Source organism: Giraffa tippelskirchi, chromosome 4 (genome assembly GCF_054371585.1).
Source record: "Giraffa tippelskirchi isolate mGirTip1 chromosome 4, T2T-mGirTip1v1.2.pri, whole genome shotgun sequence".
Lineage (NCBI taxonomy): Eukaryota > Metazoa > Chordata > Mammalia > Artiodactyla > Giraffidae > Giraffa > Giraffa tippelskirchi.
The window spans coordinates 62,232,627-62,248,758 of NC_137278.1; the positions used below are offsets into that span (position 1 = coordinate 62,232,627).

At 35.0% G+C, this 16,132-nt stretch overlaps 1 protein-coding gene across 10 annotated transcripts in view; it reads right to left on the reverse strand.

The window, feature by feature from the left end:
• The window catches only part of VRK2 (VRK serine/threonine kinase 2), a 95,295-nt gene that overhangs the window by 17,500 nt on the left and 61,663 nt on the right, over positions 1 to 16,132 (reverse strand). For 8 of the 10 annotated variants that reach the window (XM_081589450.1, XM_081589456.1, XM_081589446.1 and 5 more), the window contains exons 8-9: positions 10,616 to 10,748; positions 1,002 to 1,122 (exon numbers count right to left, since the gene is read on the reverse strand). In XM_081589450.1, the coding sequence (XP_081445576.1) occupies positions 1,002 to 1,122; positions 10,616 to 10,748 (254 nt within the window). The remainder of the gene's footprint in view (positions 1 to 1,001; positions 1,123 to 10,615; positions 10,749 to 16,132) is intronic. The other 2 variants (XM_081589453.1, XM_081589451.1) reach the window with 1 other exon arrangement.

The following is a 16,132-nucleotide window of genomic DNA, read 5'->3' on the forward strand; positions in this document are numbered from 1 at the left end:
AAACGTGTTAGTTGGGGTAAGGGACCAGAATGATCAAGACTGAAGTAGAGAGATATATATTACAATATATGTCAGTATTTACAAATGTAATCTGTACTACTCTCTATCTGCAGGTTAGCTTCATTCTCTGTTAAGAACTGATGTCACACTGAATTTGAAAGACTGATTTCTATGGATTAGTTACCCCTTCCGTAAACTTCTGTGGTGACTTGTCTTATTTAAAATACAGCAGCTTCTTCCAATCATGATATTATATCTGTACCTAACTACTGTTGAGAATATCTTGGTACATAATGAAAAACTGACTATGCTGTGTTATAAGCAATTGACTTTTTCTTAGGCCTGATCAGTGAGAAAAACAGTAAAATAGTAATCCACTCTGCTCTTAGTCTAACCTAATTCTCATGCTAATAGAGTTTAGGTGATAAAAAATTGAATGTGGAATATTAAAAATGTTCATGTGGCTGCAAAATGATCTCTTGGATAAACATCTCATATACAAATTTTGTTTGTTTCTTCCTTAAGAAAAAGAACATCCTCCCTCTCAAAACACAGGATTAAAAAGAAGTATGTTCCTCTCACTTGAAACAATAAGTCCTGTTTATCCCACTTCACACTGTTGCTTTGCACAGTTAATATCAATCACACCAAGCTACCAAGCTCACACTAACTCCATATACTTGTACAATGATAATTTGAAAATATTCTTCCTTGAAAATACCACCACCTAGAATCTAAGCTTTGGAAAACACCCTGTGAAGTAACAAATATTTCACTTTATATTTTGCAGTACAACTCAATACATGTGATTTCATAGGTGTTTGCTTAACAGAGTGTATGTCTGTAAGCTGTTTGGTTTTTTAAAAATATTTTTCAAATTTAAGAAATTTGCTTTGGCTATCATGTTAGTTGAATGGCAGTCTTTTCTGGGATATTAACTTGCTTTAGTGTATCCTTTCAGCCCTGGTGCTGTAAATGATGGAATACTTGAAAATATGTACTTTGTTTTCGCAGCCTGGACAGCTACAGGGTCCTGCAGGCTCCATTCCCAGGGCAGTCTCCCACACAACCACCGCAGCAGGCAGTAGCCGAGGATTTCAAGGTCACTTCGTCTGGACAGGGCTATAGGAATAAGCATTAAGAGAGAAAGATGAGGGATAAGCAAGTTTTGAGAAATAGAGAAATCACTGAATGAACTACCACTGATGAAATATGAAAAAGCGAAATGGGCGATGTGTTTTGTTTGTTCAGCTGGAGAAAAGCTTAAACGCCCAGGCATTTGGCTCCAGTCCACAGACAGGCAGTGACTTGTTGCTGTTGAAAGTAAGGGTCAGTTTCCTCACCTCCTCCAACTTCATCCTTCCTTAGTCTGGCCTGTCACATGAACTTGATCTCCATGGCCTCTGACATGATCCAGACAACCCATAACCTGGCACCAACACTTTCTCAAAGAGCCAAGCAGTAAAACAAAGAAATAAATGTCTGCAGCTAAATTGCTAACATATGTTCCAGGAAGTCCATGGGGTCTGCATTGGTCATGCAGAGACCCTTCGAGTGCAGACTAAACATTGATGGCCTTTCCTGTTCCACTCGTACTAGTAGCCTTTGAAACTGGAAGAATATGACAAAACTGCCATCTAGTGTGCAGTATTAAAAAACAGGTCTTTTTTAAGACTTTTCAATTAAATGACAGTACAGGAAAAATATGCCTTCTGTTTTGTGGGTACACAGATCTAGAATTTTACAAATATTATTTTAGATATAAGCAGTGCTATGGTGATATTCTGGTCAAATATCCTGAAAAAAAAGAAGGCAAAGCAATAGAGTGCATGAAGCATGAAGGTGGAGGTGGTGGGAAGTAGATTTTAAAGCAAAATAGAGGCTTCCAGAATTTAATATACGCTGGCTTTTCATTAAAAAATACAGTAAAATAATACTTTGAGGCCACTGTAAATATCATTTATATAAAATTACTAAATGACAAACTTCATGATAATTTTATGTTTTTTTTTTAAGTAGCTGATTTCAAAAGAAGGACAATGAAATCTAGTAAAATGTCAAAATGTAAAAAATATTACTGAAATAATGATCAAAACATTAACAAAATCCCACAAAATAAACTCATTTTTATAACCATTCCAAATTGTTATAAAATAATAGGTTGGCTTAGATTTCTACCATGACTTGAATGTTCACCTATGTAGGGATATAAAATCTCCTAAGTGTAATTCATGGTTGCTAAACCTGCTGTAAACAGGTATCCTGTTTTATTATCTTTCATTAAAGATACTCTGAAAAGTCACTCAGTAAACTTAGTTTTTAACTTTAAAAGCTGTCTACTAAGAACAATGTTGCTAGCACACCATAACTACTTTTGGTCACCATACATAAATTATTATAAAAGCAGAAGACAAGATTAGCTCTCACACGTACTCTATCTTAACTGCTATTAGAGTACTGGATTATTAAAGGCCCTTCAATCGAGTAGAATGCGACAGTCCCATGGGTATCATTTCCTTTCTGCACAGCTTCAACAATGTCCTAATGCAAGACTTGGCTCCCCTATTAAAATAAAAACACAATCTCTACCATGCTGTTTTGTAGTGATTTCTTCAGTAATAAATCTCCCATTAATAATGGAATGGTTCCATTTGTACAGATGTGTTCACAAGTTCCTTTTCCATTATGGCAATTCCTGATGACTACCACTTAAAAAAATTCACATCCTCTAATTTTCAAAAAATTATATTCTGGCACCTGTTTGGACAATATAGGCTACACACAAGAGACCCTCTGAGGAAAAACAACCAGAATTAAAATAGAACGAACATTTTTAGTCACTGCCCCCAACCCTCCAACTGAGGGATTAATTGATATGAAGCTGTAAGTAATGACAAGTCATTTAGATTCCTGAAGCCAATCTTTCATAAACTGGTCTTCATTTGAAATAGCCCTTTGAGAATTAACTTTACTTCACTAGTATAGTTCAGTCTTACCTAATTAAACTATGGCATCACATTTTTCAAACTTTTATTTACTTTTACTACATATATACATTAATAACTATGGTTAGGTAAATGTTTTATCACTGTTTCCACTAAAAGGTAAATGTTTTATCACTGTTTCCACTAAGTTCTACAGACATACACGTAATGTTAAAGAAAAAATTCTACAGTAACTCTTTCCCACCATTGAACAGCGAGATGAAAGGATTAAAAATGCTTCCAAGCACACACCTCTCCCTGAAACTCCCTCTCAGGGAAACAAACTGCAAAATGTGATGTGTTTATTTGAGAATCTAAACTCTAAGACTGTACCAATGACTATGTCATCTCTCCATCTACTACATACAGAAGAGCAATTTTAACACTGGTTAAATTAATTAAAATATTTTGGATGACAATATTAGCACATATGAGTGGGTATGTAATTAACACAGTAAATTTGTCATATATCTAAATTTAATGTAGATGTACTTTAAGCAAAAGATAAATAATATAATATCTGTTGAATCTAGGAATCGAACATTTGGATATTTACTGTATTATTCTGTTATTTCCTGTATATCTGACAACAAAATGCTGAAAATTAAAAAACAAGAGTTGATCACAGCTGAAGAAGACAGTATCTAACTATGAAAATATTTTTTAATTTGAAAGCTGAAACATATGTTATGGATTATTTTATTTCTTTATAATTTGTATTTCTGTATAATTTATTATAATAAATAAAGTTTATCAGGTGCACTTGATAATTAATATAATCATTAACAGCATATTTTCATATATATTTCCTATTTGTAAAGTCTTACTTTTACTTATGGTATTACTGCTTGTAAATATAGGAAAATTTAGTTATTAATATTTTTCTTCTACATTCTCATGTCACTTTCTAAATGTAATTTAGCATCCAATTTTTACTTTGCTTTTTAATATGGTGGTGTTCCCAGTTGCTCAACATTTCTAAATGATTATTGCCAAGAGAAATCCACCCCCAAAAAATGCACAGGTGGAGTGGGACTTGAATTCTATTTCCCTAGAAAGCAGATACCAGAAACAGCTGACACTAGAACACCTAATTAAAATAAAAACAATCCATGTGATTTATGAAGCTGCTACTGTGCCAGACACTCTAACTGCTTTTATATTATCTTATTTAATCATCCTAACAATAACGTGAAGTAAGTGTCATTAACCCTATTGACAAATAAGAAAATAGAGTCTCAGAGAGGTTAAACAACTTGCTCGGTATAACAGAGCAAAAATTCACAGAGCTCTGCACTGAAATCCAAAGCATTCAGAATTCAAAGCCAACACTCAAATCTGCCAATTACTTTGCCCCCCTTGTTAGTTTTAACACCATTTAGACAACATTACATATACCGCTTCTACAGTTAGGGAAGTATTTGAAGCAGGCATTTTAACTTAAAACACCAAAAGATATACTGACCAAAGACAGGTGTACTGGCAAGGAAGAAATAAACAGCAGATCCTGAGGTCTAAGCTGCAGCACTAACAAAATTTTTCATGCAACCAACTTTCATGAAACTAATCGTTTAAAACTACTTCATTCTGATGAAAAAGACTGTCTAATTAAAACATTAATTTATAAAGTGTTAAATGGTTCTTCCAAGCTGGAACAGAAACAACAAAGAAATCACACTGGAGAACTGGTCCTTACTATAAAGATAAACTGCAGTAAAATTATCTGGGTGAGATTCACCAAACGGAATGAAAGAATTGGGAGAAAAAGAAAAGTATCAGTGTTAATCCCCAAATGGATCTGATTATTTGCCTAACATGTTTTCTGTATAGAAAACAGTTTTTTTCTTATATAGAGTAACATTATAAAGTAGGAGGAAAAACAAGTTTTTGTAGGAAATAATAAAATGAACCTGAAAACTTCTGCCTTAAGCAAACAGGGTTTAATTGCTCAAAATACTAGTTTATATATTCAGAAATGACAATAGGAAAGCAGAAAACATCTGAATAAGATGCGCACCTGAGAAGTGAATCGTGACTATCTGTGAAACAAATTTAAAGGTTACTCTTGTTTTTCTAACTAGTAACCTATGTTATTTTTTATTTATTTTTTAACCTATGTTATTTATTAGTTTTTCCAATTCAGATGTATAAAGAGCTAGGGAACTTTAAGGTGGCTCCAATTTACTGCAATTAGGATATTAGGAAAGTAGAATGCAATGTGTCACATTTCAAATAAATAAAATCAGGTCTCTCATTTCTTCAGCCTTAGTTTTTGATGAAACACTACTGTGTGATCTCAGGAGAAGTTATTCAACAGAGCAAAGGTATCTTACATTTGGCCAATGTGTATTCTTAACCCAACCAAACAGTTTAAGATCTATGCCAAGACTTTGAAAGTCTTGTCTAAATGTCAAAATTGGGTTATGCCACATAGAGGGAATAGTGCGTTCATTAAAATTTATTTATACATCAACCAAGGAGTATTTATAGCAGTGAAATTTACTTAAAAATCAACAGTATGTTTTTCTGACTACTAGTAGATTCAATAGTAACTTGAAGGTTTACCTTAATATATTATAATTGAAAAATGGGTTCCCTTTTTTGAATTATTGCTTTAGGAAGTTAAATGTTGTATAAACCATGTCATTTCCCCAAGTTTGGTAGCATGAAAACACACTCGCAGTTTATCTCACATATATTTTGTAAGTTGGAGTACTATATTAGAGTGAAATGCAGCCATGCAGGAAATAACACAAGACTTGGATTTCATAAACTGTAGCAATTGGCAAAAAATTTTAAAAGTATGCAATGTAGTTCTTTCCTTGATACCGAATGTATCATATAAACAAATGGACATTTAAAATGCAATTTAGATATCACACTGTATGGTCATCAATGATGTCGAATTAAAACAGGTATTATACACTCAGTGCACAGGTCTGAAGTATTTAAAAAAGCTCGATATGTTAAATGCAGTATATCTCTAGAGAAATTAGGTATTGACTGCATGCCTCAGTGAGCAGAAAAATCTACAAAAATCCATACCACACATTGATCCCAATATTGCTTTTTAACATTACTAAGAATGTAACAAATTTTAAGATAGTGTATTTGACACAGATATAATTCTCTTTAATTATCAGGCAACAAGCCCAAAAATATGTCAATGTTTATACATGTTGGTTTTTATGAATAAAAGATTAATAATAGATGAGATAAGCCCAACATGTATTACTCTAATTTTACACTAAATGAAGCACTTCAGCCACTGACAAAACACATTTAGGTCATATAAGAGAGTTGAGTTTGGAAGAATAATTGCAATTTGAAAAAATACAGATATATAAATGTACAATAGCTCAAGAATAGTTATCTATCCATTCAGCCGTCTGTTCATTCACCTTTATATATCTCTATTCATATTTTTACTTACAATAATACAAACTACCCTCCTTTTACACAGTTGAACTAAAAATGCTTAAGTAAAACTGATGACTGGTACCTCATACAAGTTCCTTCATTATGAAACCCCAACTATTAATAATCCACAGGAACATGAGAATTAGCTTCAGTTTCTGAATAACCACTACAAAGGTAACAGACCAGACAGTCTGACCAGGTTAGCAATATATTTGTTAAGTGTCTAATCCATAAGTCAGTCTTACATTGAAGGCTGGATATTTCCCAGGGCCTGATCAAGCCAAGATAAACCTAAAACATAACAAATGCTCTGACAACTAGAGATTCTATTTCCTAGTGATAACTTGTTTTGCTCTTTATGTTTTCCCTTGCATTATCTGTCTCAGTATTTATTTGATCTCATAGCTGCACTGGTATAGACAAGATTTTTCTGAGATTAAACTACATAATGTATACTGAAAGTAAACACATTAATATTTATGAGCCTGACCTTCTGCATTTACCTACAGGATTTATGGCCTTGTTTATACTAGTTTCTAGATAGGACTAAATGATTACTTCATTTCTAATAAAATCCTAAAGTGAAATGTTTTCTTTTGGAAAATTAAATCTAAAACATTAGGAATGAATAGTATTCAAACATTTGAGGATACCAAACCTTTCAGTTTTCATACTAAACTGCATGTTAAAATTTCAGCAAACGTGTGTACATGCACATCTATGCATCTATGTGTGGACGTACATATGTGTGTATGCATATATGCGAAGGCATATGCATATATATGTATATCTATATGTAAATACAGATATGGTGAGAACTTTACTGTACACTCTATTTTTAATGCATTAAGGGAATCTAATTTTTATAGAAATCTTTTTAAACCTGTGGTAAAAATGAATATTCACTTCAGCTTATAACTTTGCAGCCAATACAAAAAATATGTAGTGGAGGCTCTAACCTGAGTAGCCTTCCCAAAGAGGTAATATCTTTCTATTAGTATTCTCAGTTCATTCTTCTCTAAAAAGACATAGCATGGTGAAATCTACCCAGCTCATCAACATGTACTATTATTTAGGGAGCAAAAAACTTAAATACACTACAGAATAAAATATTGTTCAAATCTTTCATGAAGGTAGCATAATGAAAATATTTACCTGAACTATGGAATAACCAGACCATCTGACCTGTCTCTTGAGAAACCTGTATGCAGGTCAGGAAGCAACAGTTAGAAATGGACATGGAACAACAGACTGGTTCCAAATAGGAAAAGGAGTCTGTCAAGGCTGTATATTGTCACCCTGCTTATTTAACTTATATGCAGAGTACATCATGAGAAACGCTGGGCTGGAAGAAACACAAGCTGGAATCAAGATTGCCGGAAGAAATATCAATAACCTCAGATATGCGGATGACACCACCCTTATGGCAGAAAGTGAAGAAGAACTAAAGAGCCTCTTGCTGAAGGTGAAAGAGGAGAGTGAAAAAGTTGGTTTAAAGCTCAACGTTCAGAAAACTAAGATCATGGCATCTGGTGCCATCACTTCATGGGAAATAGATGGGGAAACAGTGGAAACAGTGTCAGACTTTATTTTTTGGGGCTCCAAAATCACTGCTGATGGTGATTGCAGCCATGAAATTAAAAGACGCTTACTCCTTGGAAGGAAGGTTATGGCCAACCTAGATAGCATATTTAAAAGCAGAGACATTACTTTGCCAACAAAAGTCCGTCTAGTCAAGGCTATGGTTTTTCCAGTGGTCATGTATGGATGTGAGAGTTGGACGGTGAAGAAAGCTGAGCACCGAAGAATTGATGCTTTTGAACTGTGGTGTTGGAGAAGACTCTTGAGAGTCCCCTGGACTGCAAGGAGATCCAATCAATCCATCCTAAAAGAGATGAATCCTGGGTGTTCATTGGAAGGTCTGATGTTGAAGCTGAAACTCCAATACTTTGGGCACCTCATGCGAAGGGTTGACTCATTGGAAAAGACCCTAATGCTGGGTAGGATTGGGGGCGGGAGGAGAAGGGGACGACAGAGGATGAGATGGTTGGATGGCATCACCGACTCGATGGACATGGGTTTGGGTAGACTCCGGGAGTTGGTGATGGACAGAGAGGCCTGGTGTGCTGCAATTCATGGGGTTGCAAAGAGTCGGACACGACTGAGCGACTGAACTGAACTGAACTGATGGAATAACTGAGGAGGACTTTCAGAATTACCACAGTCCAAACAGTGATCAGACCAACATCCAACAACTCTACTTTCCCATTCCACAATCACAGTTATATTTATAATGGTCAACATCTAATCACATCAGTATTAGAGCTACTGGTTGAACTTAGTGGCCCAATCATAAGTTAACATCGTCAATAATGTAACTGGACCAATGCTTAAGAGTCTGTATGATGAACTTCCAGTTATACTATATCAGAAAGTACTTTCAGGTTTCTAAATATTCTTTCATACTAATACATCTTGCAAGAGTGAGGAACAAAATTCACTGAGAACTTTAAATTAAAAAAAAAAAAACACCATCAGTGAACATTTGACTTTTCATTCCTTGTGCTTAATTGATTGCTCAATTGTGACTGAATCTTTGCAGCGACCCCATGGACTGTAGCCCACCAGGCTCCATGGGGTTCTCCAGGCAAGAACAATGGAGAGGGTTGCCACTCCCTTCGCCAGAGGATCTTCCCAACCCAGGGATAGAACCCAGGGATTGAACCCAGGTCTCCTGCACTGCAGGTGGATTCTTTACTGTCTGAGTCACCAGGGAAGCCCTTAATTAAAGCCAATGTCCCATTTACATCTTTTTAAAATGCCCAGTGATTCATTAACAATGTTAATGGTGAAAAGTAATACAATATTATTAAATTTTTGAGTGAAATCATTACTTTTTTAACCAAACTATCTTTGAAAAAAAAACGGAGTGATTTCTTTTACTCTGATCAGGAGTTATATGAACTAATTTCCAACCCCCAAAATTTAACCTTTGATTCTTCCTGGAAGGAAGAAGGTATACAACTGACATACTTAAACTAGAGTGGGTTTTAATTGCCCTCGAAAATGATCAAGACCCTCTACATTACATGGTCAATGGTCCTTTTAATAGAAAAGGCAATAATATACAGTTGTTTGCACCAACAAAAACTCGTTAGAAAGTATCAGTTTAGGGTAACAGTTCAACAGCCATTAACAAGTGCAAATGTCAAACTGCCTTTTAGTGAAAATGTGGTCCATTCGAAGCTGTTTAAAAATTATTTGTGTGGTTTAGTGTATTTGAAAATACTTTTGTAAACAAAGTTTATGAATAATATAATTTTGAAAGCCAAAGTTTTTCAATAGTCACCATTTTTTTTTACTAGCATAACATTAGAATTGACTTTTTGTCTTGCTGACAGAGCAACTAAGAAAGTACAGTTGCATTGACCATATTGATTGTGAACAAAGCAACCATCAGTGGGGACTCCACACCATATATTTTCAATATTGACCTCCTACTTCCTTTTCCATGGCTTTCTGGGTCGGCTATTGGATTTGGACTGCAGTGTAATAAACAGCTAAGGTTTAATTAATGGTAAATGAATACAAGACATAGGTTATGACTTTAACTAATTAGGGAATTGTTGAATTAAGTCTGCCTTGGAATGCAAGGCAGTACAATCAATATCCAATAAAAGTACTATGTATGTAATTTACCTGCAAATGTGTTTCCAATACCATCAAAGTGAGTTTAAATAAGTAAGATATATGAAAGGTGACTAGGAGAGATTTCCACAAGTTAACACTTCATAGTTTCAGAAAAGACTTCCTTATTGTTGAGATGGTATCTTCTAAAGCTCTGATAAGAGCACAATGAAAAACAGGAATCATTCTTCACATATGTACCTGCACCAAATCCAAAAGAGTTCCTAAAGCATAAAAATTCAGTTGTTGCCTTTCAAGTTTAACGTAAACAAACTAGTACTTTAGGCTGCTCCAAATGAGCATCAAATTTTGCTTACCTGACATCTTTTATTCTTTTTTCACTTGTCAAAAGACTGTATCTCTTCTCTCAGTTAGAAGAATATTTGTTGACATACAGGAATTCACTACTTTTGATAAAAATCTCACCAGTGTTCTCATTCTTCAAACTGACCAGGCAAAAAGGTCATTTCATGGAGCCTTAAGACTTTGTTCCAATTAATCTGAAATAAAACAAAGAAACCTACCTACTCCCTTGTGGGCATCCAAGCTGGTAAACTCTATTGTCCCATTATGGCCTTTTCTAGGATTTTCCTGATACTGTTTGTGGTTCCCATTGGGACAATATCTGTAGGAAAGTCCATAATCTGCAAGATAAACCTGGAAGACGTGAACAGACAAATGAATAATGTTTTTGTCCTTTGAAAATTTAACCTTTATAATTAAGTCTTAAGAAACCGATAGGTTAAGAGAACCTCAGATCTGTATTTTATTAAACCAAATGGTGCCTTCGGATAAAATATATACAACTGGGGGCCATAACAATGAACTTTCTAACTTAAATCCTTACTTCAACATAGGCATATCTTGTTTCTGAGTTGACTTAGATTTTCAGTCTTTTTATTCTGCTCTTAAATTCCCTTCCCTCCAGGTGGACATGTAGATGTCATAAACCACAATGTCTTTTTATCTATATTCATACAGCTTATGAGGATCAGCCTTTTTTTCTTAGTAACCCCTCCCTGTGACATAAAACTATTTCAACAGGGAGGGGAGATGAGAACAATCTAAAAATAGTAAGCTAATATTACAGGAATCTCCAGTGAAGGAAGCATAAAAACAGTGAACAGACTATAAGGGATAATGACTGTCAAAATTTTTAAAAAAACAACCCAGCATCATGTTGTCTGTATTTAAGAATGGAACATCAATGCAGTACTTTTGGTCTTTCAGACCAATCCATATCATCACTGTTATCTTTGAAAGTCAGTCAGAATCTAAGCAGGGTATCCAAACAGAATATAGATTGTTGAAAAGTCAGATAGCAATTCAAGTGAATTTTCCTAATGTTACTTTTGGAGAGAGAAAGAAGAGAGGGGAGAAGTAGTTTTACAGATAGAGCATACACTGAGTAGGGAAGTGTTATGATTAGACGTTTATTCTAACATATATAAAATGGTAAAGAGTCTGCAATGCAGAAGACCTGGGTTCAATCCCTGTGTTGGGGAGATCCCCTGGAGAAGGGAATGGCAACCCACTCCAGTGTTCTTGCCTGGAAAATCCCATAGACAGAGGTGCCTGGCAGGCTACAGTCCATAGGGGTGCTAAGAGTCATATACAACTGAAGCGACAGCATGCATGCACAGTCAGAATATTAAACTTTCCACCTACATGGTACCATGATCCTCTCCCCTCTAAACCACTGGAAAAGAAAGCAGCTTCAACTTTTAAAATGGGTTGTTTCACATGTATTTCTTTAAAATTTGGGGAATAAGGCAACATTTCACAATGTTCAGCTTTAAGACAATAGAGTATTAATATTATAATACAACTGGAATTTTAAAAGATACCAATTAAAAGAAAATTAAATTTTAATTGAAGTTGCTGGTTTCAGGACAGCCTAAGTAGAAGATATTCTGAACTTCAAAATATAAACAACACAGTTTCCTTCATTTGCTGGAGAACATAGCTTGCTAGATTGTATGAAAACATGGTATTTCAGTTTTGTCTCTCACTCACAGATGCCATTTCTCAACATGGCTTCAGGAGTAACTGCCCAAAGTAACTGCACTTCAGAATCAGATGTATAACTGGTTGCTTGCTTTCACTATTTACGATGCATTTTTATCTTTATCTGAGAACTAAATAGACTTCTCTTTGCAAAGCAGACATCCTGAGAATGTAGATATTGATAGCAAATGGAAAGGATCTCATTCAGTTCAACAGAGATATCAAAAGCTTTACAGATGAGAAAAAGCTGAGAGAATTCAGTATCACCAAACCAGCTTTACAACAAATTTGATCTTCTCTAGGAGAGAAACACACAGAAGAAAAAGACCCTCAAAAACAAACCCAAAACAATTAAGAAAATGGCTATAGGAACATATGTATTGACAATTACCTTAAATGTAAATGAACTGAATGCTCCAACCAAAACACATAAACTGGCTGAATGGATACAAAAACAAGTCCTGTATATATACAAGAGACCCACTTCAGATCTAGGGACACATACAACCTGAAAGTGAGGGGACAGAAATAGATATACCATGCAAATGGAAATCAGAAGAAAGCTGGAGTAGCAATACTTGTACCAGATAAAAAAGACTTGACAAAGTAAAGACTGTTACTAGAGATAAGGAATGACACCACATAATGATCAAGGGATCAGTCCAAGAAGATACAACAATTATAAATATTTATGCACCAAACATAGGAGCACCTTAATACATAAGGCAAATGCTGACAGCTATAAAAGGGGAAATTGACAACAACACATTAATAGTGGGGGACTTGAACACCTCACTTACATTAGTGGACAGAAAATACATGGACAGATCATCCAGAAAGAAAAAACAAAAAAGAAAACACAAGCTTTAAATGACACAATAGACTAGATAGATTTAACTAATATTTATAGGACATTCCACCCGAAAGCAGCAGAATACACTTTTTTCTCCAGTGCACACAGAACGTTCTCAAGCAGAGATCACATACTGGGTCACAAATCAAGCCTTAGAAAGTTTAAGAAAACTGAAATCGCATCAAGCATCTTTTCCATAATGCTATGAGATTAGAAATCAATTACAGGAAAAAAAAAACCTGTAAAAAAATCACAAACACATGGCAAAAAAAAATGCGCCATTAAATAACCAAGAGATCACTGAAGAAATTAAAGAGGAAATAAAAAAACTACATTGAAAAAAATGACAACAAAAACACAATGACCCAAACCTATGGGATGCAGCAAAAGCAGTTATAAAAGAGAAGTTTATAGCAATTCAATCTCATTTCAAGAAACATCTCAAATAAACAATCTAGCCTTACACCTAAAGCAACCAGAAAAAGACGAATAGACAAAACCCAAAGTCAGTAGAAGAAATCATAATGATCAGAGCAGAAATAAACAGAAATGAAGAAAACATGAGCAAAGATCAATAAAACTAAAAGTTGGTCCTTACAGAAGATAAACAAAATTGATAAGCTTTAGCCAAACTATCAAGAAAAAAAGGGAGAGGACTCAAATCAATAAAATTAGAAATGAAAAAGAAATTACAACTGACATTGCAGAAATACAAAGGATCATAAGAGACTACTACAAACAACTATATGCCAATAAAATGGACAACCCGGAAGAAACAGACAAATTAATGGAAAGGTACAACTTTTCAAGACTAAACCAGGAAGAATTAGAAAATGTGAAGAGACCAATCACAAGTAATGAAATTGAAACTATAGTTAAAAGTGTTCTAACAAACAACAGTCCAGGACCAGATGGCTTCACAGGTAAATTCTATCAAACATTTTAAGAGCTAACACCAATCCTTCTCAAACTCTTCCAAAAAATTACAGAGGGAGGAACACTCTCAAATTCATTCTGTGAGGCCACCATTAGCCAGACACCAAAATCAGACAAAGATATCACAAAAAAAGAAAATTACAGACCAGTATCACTGATGAATATAGACACAAAAATCCTCAACAAAATATTAGCAGACAGAATCCAAGAGCACATTAAAAGGATCATACACCGTGATCAAGTGGAATCTATCCCAGGAATGCAAGGATTCTTCAATATACACAAAACAATATTAACACCATATTAACAAATTGGAGAATAAAAAAATGATCTTCTCAACAGATGCAGGAAAAACTTCTGACAAAATTCAACACACATTTATGGTAAAAACTCTCCAGAAAGTGGGCACAGAGGGAATCTACCTCAACATAATAAAGGCCCTATATGACAAACCCACAGTAAACATCATTCTCAATGGTGAATAACTGAAAGCATTTCCACTAGGATCAGGAATAAGACAAGGATGTTCACTCTTGCCACTCATATTCAACATAGTTTTAGGAGTCCTAGTCATGGCAATCAGAGAAGAAACAGAAATAAAAGGAATATAAATTGGAAAATTAAAAATAAAACTGTCACTATTTGCAGATGACATGATACTGTACATAGACAATCCTAAAGATGCCACCAGAAAACTACTAGAACTAATCAATCAATTTAGTCAAGTTGCAGGATACAAAAGTAATGCACAGAAATGTCTTGCATTCCTATACAATAACAATGGAAGATCAGAAAGAGAAGTTAAGGAAACAATTCCATTCACCACTGCAACAAAAAGAATAAAATATTTAGGAATAAACCTACCTAAGGAAGCAAAAGGACTATACTCAAGAAAACTATAAAGCACTAATGAAAGAAATCAAAGATGACACAAACAGATGGACAAACATACCATGTTCTCGGATTGGAAGAATCAACACTGTCAAAATGAATGTATTACTCAAAGCAATCTATAGATTCAATGCAATCCCTATTAAATTACTAAAGGCATTCTTCACAGAATTAGAAGAAAAATTTTTACAGTTTTTATGGAAACACAAAAGACACCAAATAGCCAAAGCAATCTTGAAAAAGAAAAACAGAGGCAGAGGAATCAGGCGCCCCGATTTCAAACTATAGTACAAAGCTACAGTAATCAAGACAGTATGGTACTGGCCCAAAAACAGAAATGTAGACTAATGGCACAGGATAAAAAGTCCAGAGATAAACCCAGGCACCTACAGTCACCTAATCTATGACAAAGGAGGCAAAAATGTACAATAGAGAAAAGACAGCCTCTTCAGTAAGTGGTTCTGTGAAAAATGGACAGTTACATGTAAAAAAAAAAAATGAAATTAGAACATCACCAAACACCATACACAAAAATAAACTGAAAATGCATTAAAGACTTAAGCATAAGACCAGACATTATATAATTCTTAGAGGAAAACATAGGAAAAACACTCTGACATAAACTACAGCAAGATCTTTTTTGACCCACCTCCTAATAAAAACAAAAATAAACAAATGGGACCTAATAAAACGTAGAGGATTTTGCACAGCAAAGGAAACCTAAACAAGAAGAAACCACAAACTTTAGAATGGGAGAAAATATTTGCAAATGAAGCAATGGACAAAGGATTAATCTCCAAAATATACAAACAACTCATGGAGCTCAATACATAAAAGCTTCCCAGGTGGCACAAGTGGTAAAGAAGCCACCTGCCAATGCAGGAGACTTTTAAGAGACGTGGGCTTGAACTCTGGGTTGGGAAGATCCCTTGAAGGAGGGCATGGAAACCCACTCCAGTATTCTTGCCTGGAGAATCCCATGGACAGAGGAGCCTGGCGGGCCACAGTCCATGGGGTTGCAAAGAGTTGGGGACAACTGAAGGAACTCAGCATACAGCAAGCACACTGAGATTAACATAAAATACCAAACAACCCAAGCAAAAAATGGGCCTAAAATCTACATAGGCATCTCTTCAAAGAAGACACACAGATGGCAGAGGCACATGAAAAGATGCTCAACATCACTAATTATTAGAAAAATACAAATGAAAACTACAAAGAGGTATCACCTCAAATTGGTCAGAATGCTGCTGCTGCTGCTGCTAAGTCGCTTCAGTTGTGTCCGACTCTGTGCGACCCCATAGACGGAAGCCCACCAGGCTCCGCCTTCCCTGGGATTCTCCAGGCAAGAATA